Source organism: Hippocampus bargibanti, linkage group LG06, assembly GCF_051943395.1.
Source record: "Hippocampus bargibanti isolate YZ-2025 linkage group LG06, ASM5194339v1, whole genome shotgun sequence".
NCBI classification, from domain to species: Eukaryota; Metazoa; Chordata; class Actinopteri; order Syngnathiformes; family Syngnathidae; genus Hippocampus; species Hippocampus bargibanti.
The window spans coordinates 23,874,011-23,887,794 of NC_142739.1; the positions used below are offsets into that span (position 1 = coordinate 23,874,011).

The window sequence follows — 13,784 nt, forward strand, 5'->3', positions numbered from 1 at the left end:
TGTGAAAATTAAACCTTATAATAAGCACTATTTTCATAATACACACTCACCACGGCTGGCGGAGTGATCTTCGGCGGAAGCACACGACCGAACAGCACCAGAGGTTAAGTTACCAACAGTCCTTATGGAAGGTGACTCTCCTTCCATAAGCCATCAACGACCATCAAAAAGGTAAATAAAACTTTATTTTACAGCATTTATTTCTTTAATTACAGTCCTCATGTAATGCGCCTCTCTTTCCAAACAGCAATTCCCTTTGACCTTCGACCTCCAACACCATTCCATCAAGCCATAAATGACCATCACAAATGTAAATAAAGTGACTTTATGATACAATGCAGTGTATTTCTTTCATTACAATACAATAGCACATTTATTATACATAGAATAAGGTATGTTGTGTGTAGTTTTAAGGCTTATTTAGTTGAAAAGTATATTTTATGGAAACCCGGGAACGGATTATTCCCATTTTAATGGTTTCCTATGGGAATTTTTTTTTTTTTTAGATACACACTTTTCGCCTTACACACTCTGTCTGGGAACCAATTAAGTTTGTAAGTTGAGGTCTCACTGTATTTTTTATAAACATTTACATCATAAGAGCACAAATTCAAATAAATTTGTCCACAGCAAAAAAAGCTACAATGTTCTACAACAAAGAACATACTGTACTTGATTATTGCTAGAAATGTGTTGTAACTTGTTTAAAGTACGTATTCATGTTTACATGTGAAATTGTGTTAATAAAATTAGGCAATGAAATATGACACACACATATGTTTTTTTTCTCAATAAGTAAGGAAAAATTGAGCCGTTAGTAAGGTCACATTGTCTCGCAGGTTGACAGGTATAGCTTAGCTCCTCTTGTATCTAGAATCTTATTGTTTCGGTCATAACCCATAGTTCCCATTTTTAAAACCCCAACCAAGACAAAACCAAATGCAATCCACAGATTTGATCCAAAATTACAACTCTGTTAAAATACGGCAGGTTTTATTCCAAGAGAACCCCAGTTCAAAGTCTCTACATTGCACTATCCAGTTCGAACCATAAAAATATATTTTTCCCCACAGGCTGTGACAGTGAAGGAGGCACTCGCTACTAAGGGAAGACACCTCAGAAGAAGCGTCAGCACACCAAATGTACAGCAAGTAATAAGCGCGATTACTCTCACATAATGTGGATCACGGCGAAATAGTAATTTGGATGAACGAGTACACGGGTAATACATTTTACTGTTCACCAGTCTTCCTGCAGTAAAACAGACCTGATTGGCTGCGAGGACGAAGACCGCAAAGTATGTGAGGTATGCCATAACACCGCGTTGATCATGTGATTTACTGCAATGGTCTTAGAATGCGCTTTGTTTCAAATGGCTACAAGCCGTCTTGATTTTATTTTTGGGGGGGTGCGAGCTAATTGTCTGAGCTAATACACAATACAGTGATCCCCCGCTACTTCATGGTTCACATATCACGGATTCAGTGCATCACTGCTTTTTTTTTCAGTTAAAAAAATAAAACATTATAAAAAAGGCCAAATGTCTCAGGTTTTATACATGGCTGTTGCTTAATTGCATGTGGCCAATAATAATAATAATAAGAAGAAGAAGAAGAATCATAATCATAATCATAATGACAGCACGATATCCCACGATTGACAGCCTTGTGGATTGGCTGTTCATCTTCTAAGCCCCGCACAGCACTCCCCCTGTCTAATCATGTAGGTTACTGTTTGATCAGTCTATTCAAATGCTTACCTTGATCAGTGTTTTCCATTTAGTGTGTGTGTGTGTGTGTGTGTGTGTGTGTGTGTGTGTGTGTGTGTGTGTGTGTGTGTGTGTGTGTGTGTGTGTGTGTGTGTGTGTGTGTGTGTGTGTGTGTGTGTGTGTGTATGTGTGTGTGTGTGTGTGCACGTGCGGGTTATTGTTTAATTAGTTTAATCAAGTGCTTGCATTCATCAATGCTTGCCATTTAGAGTGTGTGCGTGGTGAGGTGTTCACACTTGTATAGGAGAGAAAAAGAGGGGGTGGCGTCCCCACTTTGCACCTATTGCGGGAGTTCAGGTCCCCATTAACCATGATAATCGGGGATTACTCTACAATGCAATACATTACATTCTGATTTATATTCTGCTTTTTTCACAACAGCTGAAGCTGTAACAAAGTGCCAAACAAAACAGTAAATAAAGTCAAATAATCAACACAAAGCAACAAAAAAATAAACATAATAACATAATCTGATCAATACAGTGGGACCTCGGTTTAAGAACCCCTTGGTTTACGAACTTTTCGGTTTGCGAACGTTACATTTATGAAAATTTTACCTTGGCATACGAACTATTTTTCGGGATACACACGGAGCTGCCACAATGAGTGATGTGTCGTTCGTGAATGAGCCCGTTCTCCAAACAAGGAAAAGGCAGCGGACTTTTTTTTGTCCTCTATTCCCCGCCCCCAGTCGTCGGTTAAAGCTACGTAATTGGTCAAGAACTCAGCAATGGGGGATGGGGTTATAGACAGAGAGAAAGTGAGGTCGTTCTCCCCCCAAAAAATGGCGTCTTCGGTTAAAGCCACATGATTGGTCAAGAACCCAGCAGTGTGGGGGGGGGGGGTCGGTTAAATATTAAAGAGAAAGGCAGACGTAAGGGAGAGGACAGAGCTTGAAACAAAAAAAAAGAAAAGGGGAAAAAAACAAGTAAAATGGTGAGAAAATGGATAGAAAACAGTGAAATTTGGACCCATTTCAACTTTGATAGTTCAAAAGCAGAGTGTAGACTGGAAGGTTAAATATCCCATCAATCAGGCTCCACAAATAACCCGCACAAGTCATCTGTACACTTGATGTAAAAAGCTATTAACCCAGCTAAACAGAACACAATTGATGAACTAGATACAATTGTCACAGACAAAGCACCTACAAGGGATCATTCCTCAAGATGGTGAAAGAAGCCCATGTTCCTCATCAAGTGTTTAATGCTGAGGAAACCGAACACTCCATTCCATCAAGTCAGTAACGACCATCACAAAGGTAAATAAAATGACTTTATTGTATAGTAAAATTTATTTCTTTAATCATAATACTATAGCACATTTATTATACATAAAATAAGGTATATTTTGTGTAGTTTTAAGGCTTAGAAAAGTAGAAAATTATGTTTTATGGGGACCTGGGAACGGATTATTCTCATTTTAATGGTTTCCTATGGGAAATTAATTTTTGGGATATACACTTTTCGCCTTATACACCAATTAAGTTCATAAGCCAAGGTCCCACTGTATATTTATTTCTAGGGCCACTGTGATCACACTGACAGCTGCAATCCTCAGGATGATTCTCTCTGCAGTACTCCAGTTAAAAACAAGGAAGGGCCAGGTAAACGTGAGAATTTGTTACACATTTTGAAATCCGGCATATTAGGTTCAGCGAAGTTGCTCAATTGTCCATAACTGGATGTGTGTGTAAATAAATCGTCCTGCGTCTCACATTATATCACCTAATGTCTCCGTACAGGGTCACGTCTAGAAAGTCCTACTTTCTTCAACTCCAGTCCTTTCAAGCTTTTATCGCCTCAGCCATCCAAGTTCCTCAAGTCGCTGCTGCCTGTCAAGGAGGAGAACAAAGTAAAGAGAGTACTGGAGGCCCGCCCACTCCTGGAACAAGAGGTAAGAATAACTTGAGTTCATTCACTGAATGCGATCCAAACATTATAACTAGCAACTCAGCAAGCTGTTTATTGAAACGCATGCCACTAACAATGTCACCGACCTGCCCAGCTCCACCACGTATGCAACCCTCGCATGCATGCAATGTGTTTGTCTACATGTGTGTGCGTGAAGTCTGTGCTGTTGTTTTGACCCATCCGCAGAGCATGCGCTCATGTGTGGACAACTCTGCATTGCTCCCCCCTCCCTGTCCCTGGCGCAGACCCAGGGCAGGCAGCGAGGGCCACTGCAAGCCTTCCACCTCCACCCGCAGACAGCTCAGCCACACACTGCCGCACGGTGCTGTAAGTGCTATACAACGCTGCTCTTATTGGATGGAAACTTCATATGATCGCATTGCTTTGAAAGGCTTACACGTACGTAACCCAGGAAGGAATCTAGGAACCCGACAAATCTACTGCAAAATATTTGTGTCACTAGAGTATACAATAACAAAGCACTGTATTTTCCAGTGTACAGTATAAGGTGCACCAAAAAAACCCTTGATTTTCTTCAAAAGAAGACCTTATATGCCTTATATGTGAAGTAATATTGAGCCGCAACAGGTCTCGCAATGAGTGTCAGCAGCCACCGACTCCATTTTCCCCATACAGTAAAGTCTCATTATATCGATATCGGTTATATCGATAGTACTGCTTATTACAATACTATTTCTATGAACGCAAGGAGAAAATTTACATGCCGCCGGATCGGATATATCGATAGTCCGGTTATATCGATATTTTTTCCGACTCCCGAGAATATCGATATAACAAGACTTTAATATATACAGTAAAGTCTCGTTATATCGATATCGGATATATCGATAGTCCCGGTTATATCGATACTATTTCTATGCACGCGCTGAGAAAATTACATGCAAACAGGATCGGATATATCGATAGTCCCGGTTATATCGATATTTTTTCGGACTCCCTTGAATATCGATATAACGAGACTTTACTGTATATATATATTACTTTGCAGGGTAGAATTTTTTTTCTTGATTTCACCATAATTTTCCGTTTTGGGCACAATGATTAGAAATGTTAAAAAAATTGCCGTTTTTTTTTTTTTGCTTGTTTTTATATTTAGTGTCTCAAGAAACACTTATTATTTCTTCCTGAACATTTTAAGGCCAAAATATTCCATAAAAACATCTAACGAACATAAGCGTTTTAAAGAAGGAAGATTGGTAATCTAACGGGTCCAGATTTTCACGTCAATTTATTCAGCATCTGACTATCTGACTGTTTTGTTGGCATTCCCTTTAGCGCAGCACTGTCTTTCATGTCATTCATTGAAGGTGCACCTTATAATAATAATAATAATAATAATAATATTTCACCATTGTGGGACGAATAAAGGTTTTCTGATTCTGAATAATAATAATAATAATACATTTCATTCATAAGCACCTTTCAAATCTCTCAAGGACACTTAACAGTCATTTTTTTGCAGGTGAGCGGCGGCAGCCACACGCGCCAGCATTCACTCAAAAAAAAGTAAAAAAAAAAAAAATGAAATAAATAATATGACAACACAAAGACCGTGGGGGATCACTGTATTATGTATTAGCTCAGACAATTAGCTCGCACCCCCCCAAAAATAAAATCAAGACGGCTTGTAGCCATTTGAAACAAAGCGCATTCTAAGACCACTGCATTAAATCACATGATCAACGCGGTGTCACGGCATACCTCACATACTTTGCGGTCTTCATCCTCGCAGCCAATCAGGTCTTTTTCACCGCAGGAAGAATGCTGTACATTTGGTGTTATAGTCCCGGTGCGCCTTATACACCGCAAAATGCTGTAATGATTACTGTGTTTTCTAGTGTATAAGGTACACCGGAATATAAGGTGCACCGTCAATGAATGACGCCTTATAGTCCGGTGCACCTTATACACCGAAAAATACTGTAATGATTACCATATTTTCCAGTGTACAAGGTGCACCGGAGTATAAGGCGCACCTCCAATGAATTGTGTATTATCATTTTTTTTCCATCCGGACTCTAAGGCGCACTTTTGTTGAATGAAAACAGTTTCCCACATATAATATATAAATATATAAAGGTGTTCCAAATATCATTCACATCATATTATAAGGCGCTACAGTAGAGGCTGGGGTTATGCATGACTTCTTCTGCAGAGGGAAATGGAGTCGGTGGCTGCTGACAGTGGTTGCCAGACATGTTGTGGCTCAATATTACTCCACATATAAGGCAACCCTTATACATTTTTTGTCTTCTATTCCCCACCCCAGTCTTCGGTTAAAGCCATGTGATTGGTCAAGAGGCATATCAGGCATATCAGGCGCAGAGTCATCTTTTGAAGAAAATTAAGGCTTTTGGGTACACCTAATACAACGAAAAACACGGTACCTCATCGGTAATCAATTGCAATGTGTAAAATCATTAAATTGTGAATGTCCATGTACATATTTCGATGTCAAGGCTGATTTTATACTGTCATGACCACATTCCGACTTAAAGCCCAGGTCAGATTTTTATTCCCTCTCCCATGCAAGTGTAAATCCAGTTTTGGGAAAAATGTCAGCTATTTTTTAACAAAAAAAAAGTGCATTATCATCGCAACAGACATAAGTCATCATCTATCATTTTGCATGATCACCGTCATTAACTGTTTGTTAGTCATGTCGTGATAGAAGATGAAACTTCATATAGCTCATGTCTGCTGGCATTAAACAGCAGGAGTCTGATGAGGAGGAGACTCCACTGGATGTGACTCTCAATCTGGACCCTCCAGACCACGACAGCGGCTTCCCGGCATATATCCCAGAGGACTTTGCAAACTTTGACATCTACAACGCCACTCTGGAAAGCCGCGACGACTTGAAGGAGCCGAAGGAGGTGTCTCGTAGCCCCACAATCAGTAGCTGCACCAGCGGTTACTTTTCCCAAAGTGCTTCGAACGCCACGTTATCCGACTTGCCTTTCAGCTTCAGCGAAAGCTCCGACCATCTCAGCTGCACCTCCAGAGATTCCCAAGATGCCATCGGATGTCATGCTGGAAGTGGAAGGGGCTACACACAAATGAAAGGTGTTCCCACTGGAAATGAAGACCAGCATTTGCTCACCGCCACTACTTCGTTACCTGACTGTGTTCCTAGTGGTCAACAAAGAACTCTGCCTCCATGCTGCAACCTCAGTTGCAGTCAGGAGTTTACAGACTTTAAAGGGGCGGATGATAGCCTTGCCGAAATTTTTTTGGGTGATTTTACAGAGGAATGGAAGCAAGATGGTGGTGAGCTCTCCACCACACTGAAGGCGAGGAGTAAGACTGAAACGTGTGACTCTTCGGTTATAACTAGTCTTATGAACGATTCGGACAATGCCTCAGTCGCTTTACACAAATATCCTCTTTTGACTAACACTGTAATTTGTACCATCGCCCCATCTCCAAAGTCACTTATCACATCGACGTCGCCGTCCGCTGTTACGCCCCTTTCCAAAGCCCCTGCTCTCAGAGGAGGAGACCCTCCCATCCGCGAGCCAGCACAGGGAGACGTACCCCACGGAAGCCCCTGTCCCAGTCCCAACCCGAGCAGCACGGAGCTGTCGGGTGACTCCAGCGGGGATGAAAGCACCCCTGTCGCCCAGCTCCCTGACTGGATGGCGCCTGGGGAGCTGGTGTGGGTGGGGAAGAGGCGAGGAATGGTCCACTATGTCGGAGGGGTGGAGTTTGCCAAGGGTATCTGGGTTGGGGTCAAACTGGACCTGGCAGTGGGTGAGTTATTGAAAGGGCATAATGCACTATAGCGTATGTACAGTGATACCTCGGTTTACAAACCCCTTGGCTTACGAACTTTTTGGTTTACGAACGTTAAATTTATGAAAAATGTACCTTGGCATACGAACTATTTTTCGGGATACACACGGAGCTGCCACAGTAAGTGATGTGTCGTCCGCAAACGAGCCCGTTCTCCTAACAAGAAAATGGCAGCCGGCTTGTTTTGGTCCTCTATTGCCCGCCCCCAGTCGTCAGTTAAAGCCATGTGATTGGTCAAGAACGCAGCAGTGAGGGGGGAGTATACAGAGAGAGAGTGAAGCCATTCTCTAAAAAAGAAAATGGCCGCCAACATTTTTTGTCTTCTATTCCCCACCCCCAGTCTTCGGTTAAAGCCATGTGATTGGTCAAGATCACAGCAGTGAGGGGAGGTGGTTTAAACATTAGAGGACAGGTAGACGAGAGACAAAATGGATAGAAAACAGTGAATTTTGGACTCATTTCAACTTTGATAGTTCAAAGGCAGAGTGTAGACTGCAAGGCTAAAATTCCCACCAATCAGGCTCTGAAAATAACCCGCACAAGCCATCTGTACACTTGATGCAAAAAGCTATCAACCCAGCTAAACAGAACACAATTGATGAGGAACTAGGTAAAATTATCGCAGAGAAAGCATCTACAAGGGATCAAGATGGTGGAAAAAGAAGGCTACGTTCCACATCAAGTGTTTAATGCTGATGAAACCAGCCAATCCATTCCATCAACGACCATCACAAAGATAAATAAAATGACTTTATTATATTGTACATTTTATTTCTTTAATTATAATACCATGGCACATTTATTATACATAAAATAAGGTATATTTTTGTAGTTTTAAGGCTTAGAAAATTAGAAAGTAGAAACTTATGTTTTATAGGGGCCTGGGAACAGATTATTCTCATTTTAATGGTTTCCGATGGGAAATTAATTTTTGGGATACACACTTTTCGCCTTACACACTCTGGGAACCAATTAAGTTCGTAAGGCAAGGTACCACTGTATTTGAATATTTTACCCACTAGAGTGTGCTGTTTATTTTAACTACAATTACAGACGCCCCTACTTGCAAACATTCGAGTTAAGACCAACGTACATGCGCACATTTTTTGTAGTAACATAAGTAGTATTCTCTCCAGTTGTGCATGTATATATCTTTATAGAGCATATATTTTATTACGTTTATTTTTTTTTTGTACAAACAAATGCAGGTTACTTATACAAGCCTTAAACATATTTATATAAACATTAAACATACTTATATAAGCCGTAAACATACATTCCATCCAAAATATAGCAATGAAGCAATTTATGAACAAAGTCACCTTATGAACGTCATTCGGAAGATATCTCGTTTGTAAATTGGGGAGCGTCTGTACATTGGTGCCTTGAGCTACAACAGGGGTGCTCACACTTTTTCAGCATAGGAACTACTTTTGAAATGACCACGTCAAAATGATCTATCGATTATATTTATTGAGACATATATTGAGGATTCTTGCATCTTATGTTGATGTATTACCGCGTATGTTGCACAACACAGAATTATGTACATTTTTTTGCCATTATCTGAGTTCACTCTGATAACTGGCAGATGAGACACACTTCGAAAATGTCATCATCAAAAAAGTCCTACTCCCATTCCGTATGAAAGTGATACATTTTTTTTCTTACTTGGTCCAGCTGCCCCATTCATTTATATATCCTATCTTACGTTTCAGAGGGGGAAAAAAACGAGCGAAAAATTAAGCTTGTCTTGTTTGTTAAAGGACAACCAACGTCACTTTTTTGTTTCTTAACATCAGGAAAACGTTTGATAGCATCTAAAATATCCAAAACACGCAGTATGATATTTTTATTCAAATGCAAAACATCAATAAAAATGACTTAAAGTGTCCAAAATCTACAAAAAATTGAGCTGCGAATTGGGCATTTTCAGAAAGTCCCGCCCCCAGTTCGTGACGTCACGACAAGATGTCTTGCATTGCTGGAGAATAAAAACAATGGCTTCAGATTCGGAGAATATGCTTTCTTGTTACACATCCAGTTATGAATATGATTCAAATAGTTCCGAAGAGGAAAGCATACATGTTTGCAATCGATTAAATCATTTATTCCGTGTCATTTTGAGGCAAATTGGGGGGGATGTCACACCCAAAAATGGCCACCGCTGTTGTGAGGAATGACTCAGCCCGTTTCCACAGGCTGATAAATTCCTTCCATTCCCTCTTCTGGCGGCTTTTGGGTGCAACACAAGGTTTTCAGACCAAACAGTACACCAAAATACATTGACGTGATGGAAGGACTGCTACAATGTGTCTTTTTGTCGGTCAGGGGCGGTCCTTTAGTGACGTCACGTACGGACTCGTCACCAACTCAAAAACAAGACTTCCTGAATGTTCAGCGCGAGTCTTAAAACGTAAAATATAGCTATATGCGATGGAATCTTAAAATACGCTCAGTAGAAGTCGTCGGTTGTCCTTTAACTTTGCAATGCGCAGGGGCGTTGTTTGAGCACGCAGTGTATCTAATAATGAAATGTCATCTAATTGGTTGTCCGGTGTATCAATCAAATGAAGTAATGGCTAATAGGCTGACGTCTCGTTTTTTTTTTCAAAGCAACTCAACTTTATTTGTATAGCGTCAGTTCATAAAAATGTCACATCACCTTGGAGATTGATTGGTCGAACGCGATGTATGAGCACCCCTGGCTGTCGTGTATTTCTGTATTTAAAGATTTTATCCACTTGACTAGATGGTGCTGTTTATATTAACTATAAGTACATGAGTGCCTTGAGCTACAAGTTTAATTTGTTCCGTGACCACATTTGTTACGGTACTCAAAACAACCACATTTTAAATTGTATTCCCTCCTAACTGATTAGAAATGCAATATATCCTCCGATAGTATTTTAAAGTAATACAACAATTCCATAATTCAATAAAATGTAATAGCCAACTATTTTGCCACAATTTTGAATGCGGTTGCGGTGAAGACGTCGACGGGGTACATTGGACACAAAAAAAAACACTTGATTGTATTGGTCTTTTTTAGCTGAGTCAATGTTTGGAATATTGCTGATTTAGTCATATTTTAACTCACTCCGCCTAACCCCCCTCCTCAGGTAAGCACAATGGTACAGTCCAGGGGAGAGTTTACTTCCGATGTCCTCCGGGTCATGGCGTTTTCGTCAAGCCGTCTCGTCTCACCAGAGGCCCGCCCTCCATGGACACAGACCAAACCACTCTCCTCAGATAAGACAGTCTTGGGCTACTTCTTGACGTTTATTTTGGCCAAAATTCTGATTTAGACATTTTTTGGGCTTTGACTTCCTAATGAAGCTAATCACTGAATATGCACATGCTCACTATGCACATGTTTTTTTCCATATGGGTCTATTTGTAAGTGGAAATGCATAATTGGGAGTCCATATGGAAATATTAGACACTTCAGTTTTCTCGAGAAGGCATATTTTTTATATGGTGTTATAATTATAGTACCCCGATGCTCATGTGATGTATTCATCTGGGATATGAAGATTAAGAATGTACTACTGTCAATAAGTCTTGATATTTGTTGTCGGGGGCAACCAAAGAGTTTCATATCTGCTTTTAGTTTGAGTTGCAAAGGAGTGGAAATTTTCCATGGGAAATCAATTTAGGGATTTAGGTCATGTTTATGAAAATTAATGACAATTATAAATGTGGGCTAATTAATCCAAAATATAACAATGAACACAGACAAAAGTCTTAAAGGACAACCGACACCTTCGGACAAGTTGTGTCCATAATTTGTAAAATCACTTCAAATGACCTCTACTGAGTGTATTATCCAGAGATTCCACCGCTTATAGCTATATTTTACATTTTAAGACTCGCGCTGAATATTGCGGAAGTCTTGTTTTCGTGTTGGTGACGATTCCTGACATGACATCACGTCAGAAACGCCCCTGACCGAGAAAGCGATGCATTTTGGGTAATTTGTTTGCTCTGAAAACATTAGACATTAGAAGGAAAACACATAAATAACGCGATGGTGAATCATTGTGTTGCACCAAGACTACTATTTGATACTAGTTGACACAAATTCCCAGCAGACAAATCAGCCCATTTCCAACGGAGCTTGGGCGCCATCTTGTGCATTTTGTGGGAGCTGCATTGGAGTCCAGATGCCTCAAAATGATCCGGAAGGACTTTTTTAATTGATTGCAAACATTTATGCTTTCCTCTCGAGAACTATTTGAATCATAGTCATAACTGGATGAGTAACAAGAAAGTATCTTCTCCGAATCTGAAGCCATTGTTTTGATTCTAGAGCAAGGCAAGACGTCCTGGCGTGATGTCATGAACAAGGCGGCGGGACCTTCTGAAACTCGCCATTTACTAGGTCATTTTGAAGTAGTTTTGGGACACTAAGTCATTTTTATTGGTGTTAAAATATCAGCCTGCGGTTTTGGGTATTTTAGATGCTATAAAACGTTATTCTGATGTCAGTTACAAAACAAAAAAAATGGTGTCGGTTGTCCTTTAAGCGGGCAAATTTATGTTTTTTTTACTTTAACAGACTAAAAAATGGCCTGATGTTTTTTAAATTTACAATCTGGGTTCAAACTTAAGCATTTAACTTCTGTATACCTTCCTATAACTTCCAGTTATTTCCCCTGGAAAGTTTCCCATCTTTAAAACTAACTTGGATTTTGCATACAAAGTTTCATCACATTTTTCCAAACAGATCGTATGTAAAAGAACACAGCGTAGACTGCATATCTGTGTATTTGTGTCTAAAGTTTTGTGCCATATCTCGATATGGATTAATTCCACATATCCTCAAGATCAACAAGAAAAACCTGCATTGCCTTCACTTTGAGACTCTTGAATTATCCTGTTGAAATACTGTAACACTGTGCATCCAACAATCCCTCTCCAGCATTAGAATTGTGCTGTTTGAATGAACGCTTGCACTGAAAAAGATTCTCACAGATGGTCAGGAGGGTCTTCTATATACTGAACTTACTGACCGAGCGAGTTCTCACACTTTCGACTGAGAGGACGCCAATTCCGTATGATGTCATCTGTTATAAAAGACTTTATCGACTCTTGTCTAGCACTTGGAAGGATTTTAAAGACTACATCCAGGACTTGGATACAATAATGCCTTACAGCACAGGTGTCAAAGTCAAGACCCGCTGGCCAAATCCGGCCCACCACATCATTTTTTTCGGCCCGCGAAAGCAAATCAAACTTGTTGAATTCCATGATGATTGCTAAAATCTGAGCCAAAATTTCATATTTTTGGATGTCAACCACAATAAAAGTCATTATTCTTGACTTCAGATTTGAAAACGAGTTATTCATTAATTTGCTGTGTGCTCTATATGTAATATTTGAAGGGATTTAAAAATTCTAATGGATTCCCCAAATTCATAACGGCCCTCGAGAGGAAACCATAACTACAATGTGGCCCGCGGCAAAAAAATGACTTTGACACCCCTGCCTTACAGTATGCTCGCAATTCTATAAAAGTGGATATAAAATGTTTTTAAAAAAGTGTGTATACCTGTGATCATGTGTAATGTCTATTATGATGCCCCAATGGCTTGCTGAATGCCACCTAGTCTTATTTTGCTTGACTGACGTGCATTTTATTTGTTGTTGTTGTACTTTTATCGTGTGTCCGTGTGAATTTTATATGCTGATTGACTGATACATAATACCACAAGTTATCAGCGGGTACTCAATAATGCATTATGTCCTATTTGGGATCGAATGACGGTGTCACATTACAGAGAGGATGAGGTTGTTGTGTATGAACATGTGGCAAACTAGACAAGAAAATTGGGATACATTTATACATAATGTATATGTTCACATTGTAAATGGAAGGTCCTTACCTTCAGCTGCTCTCCCTTGTGGCGATGTAAATACAAATTGTGTGTTTTTTGTAATATTTACTTTATAATGTACAGATTTGTATTTATGATGTATCACAAAAAGTGTTTTAATGGGTACAAGAATGTTCTAGAATAGAACATTTCCAGTCAAACCGTTGTGTGGATATTTGTTCAATTGACCAACATTATTTTTTTCTGCATTATTTCTTTACAGACGGTTACTGTTTAATGCAAAGCATGTACTGTCTGTACCTATTTTTTTTAATCTGAAACATTAGGAAATAATTAGTTAAAAATGTTTTTATAAATGTTTCTAGATTAAAAGTACCAGCAATTGTTGCTGCATGCTTTTGCTATTGGACAAATGAACCGTAACATCATATTCACGAAAGCTGCAGA

At 39.7% G+C, this 13,784-nt stretch overlaps 2 protein-coding genes across 12 annotated transcripts in view; both read left to right on the forward strand.

Moving 5' to 3' along the window:
- Nucleotides 1–294, forward strand: part of LOC148896870 (uncharacterized) — a 68,993-nt gene extending 68,699 nt beyond the window's left edge. The window contains exon 7 of the mRNA XM_088997896.1: nt 248–294. The gene's annotated coding sequence lies outside the window, so the exon portion shown is untranslated. The remainder of the gene's footprint in view (nt 1–247) is intronic.
- The window catches only part of kif13a (kinesin family member 13A), a 56,401-nt gene extending 42,771 nt beyond the window's left edge, over nt 1–13,630 (forward strand). For 3 of the 11 annotated variants that reach the window (XM_088997882.1, XM_088997884.1, XM_088997893.1), the window contains 7 exons: nt 1,074–1,151; nt 1,247–1,306; nt 3,293–3,374; nt 3,513–3,664; nt 3,868–4,008; nt 6,417–7,455; nt 10,620–13,629. In XM_088997882.1, the coding sequence (XP_088854008.1) occupies nt 1,074–1,151; nt 1,247–1,306; nt 3,293–3,374; nt 3,513–3,664; nt 3,868–4,008; nt 6,417–7,455; nt 10,620–10,753 (1,686 nt within the window). In that variant the 3' untranslated portion in view covers nt 10,754–13,629. Of the gene's footprint in view, nt 1–1,073; nt 1,152–1,246; nt 1,307–3,292; nt 3,375–3,512; nt 3,665–3,867; nt 4,009–6,416; nt 7,456–10,619 lie in introns of all 11 variants that reach the window. The other 8 variants (XM_088997891.1, XM_088997892.1, XM_088997887.1 and 5 more) reach the window with 7 other exon arrangements.
- Nucleotides 13,631–13,784: the final 154 nt, after the last annotated feature.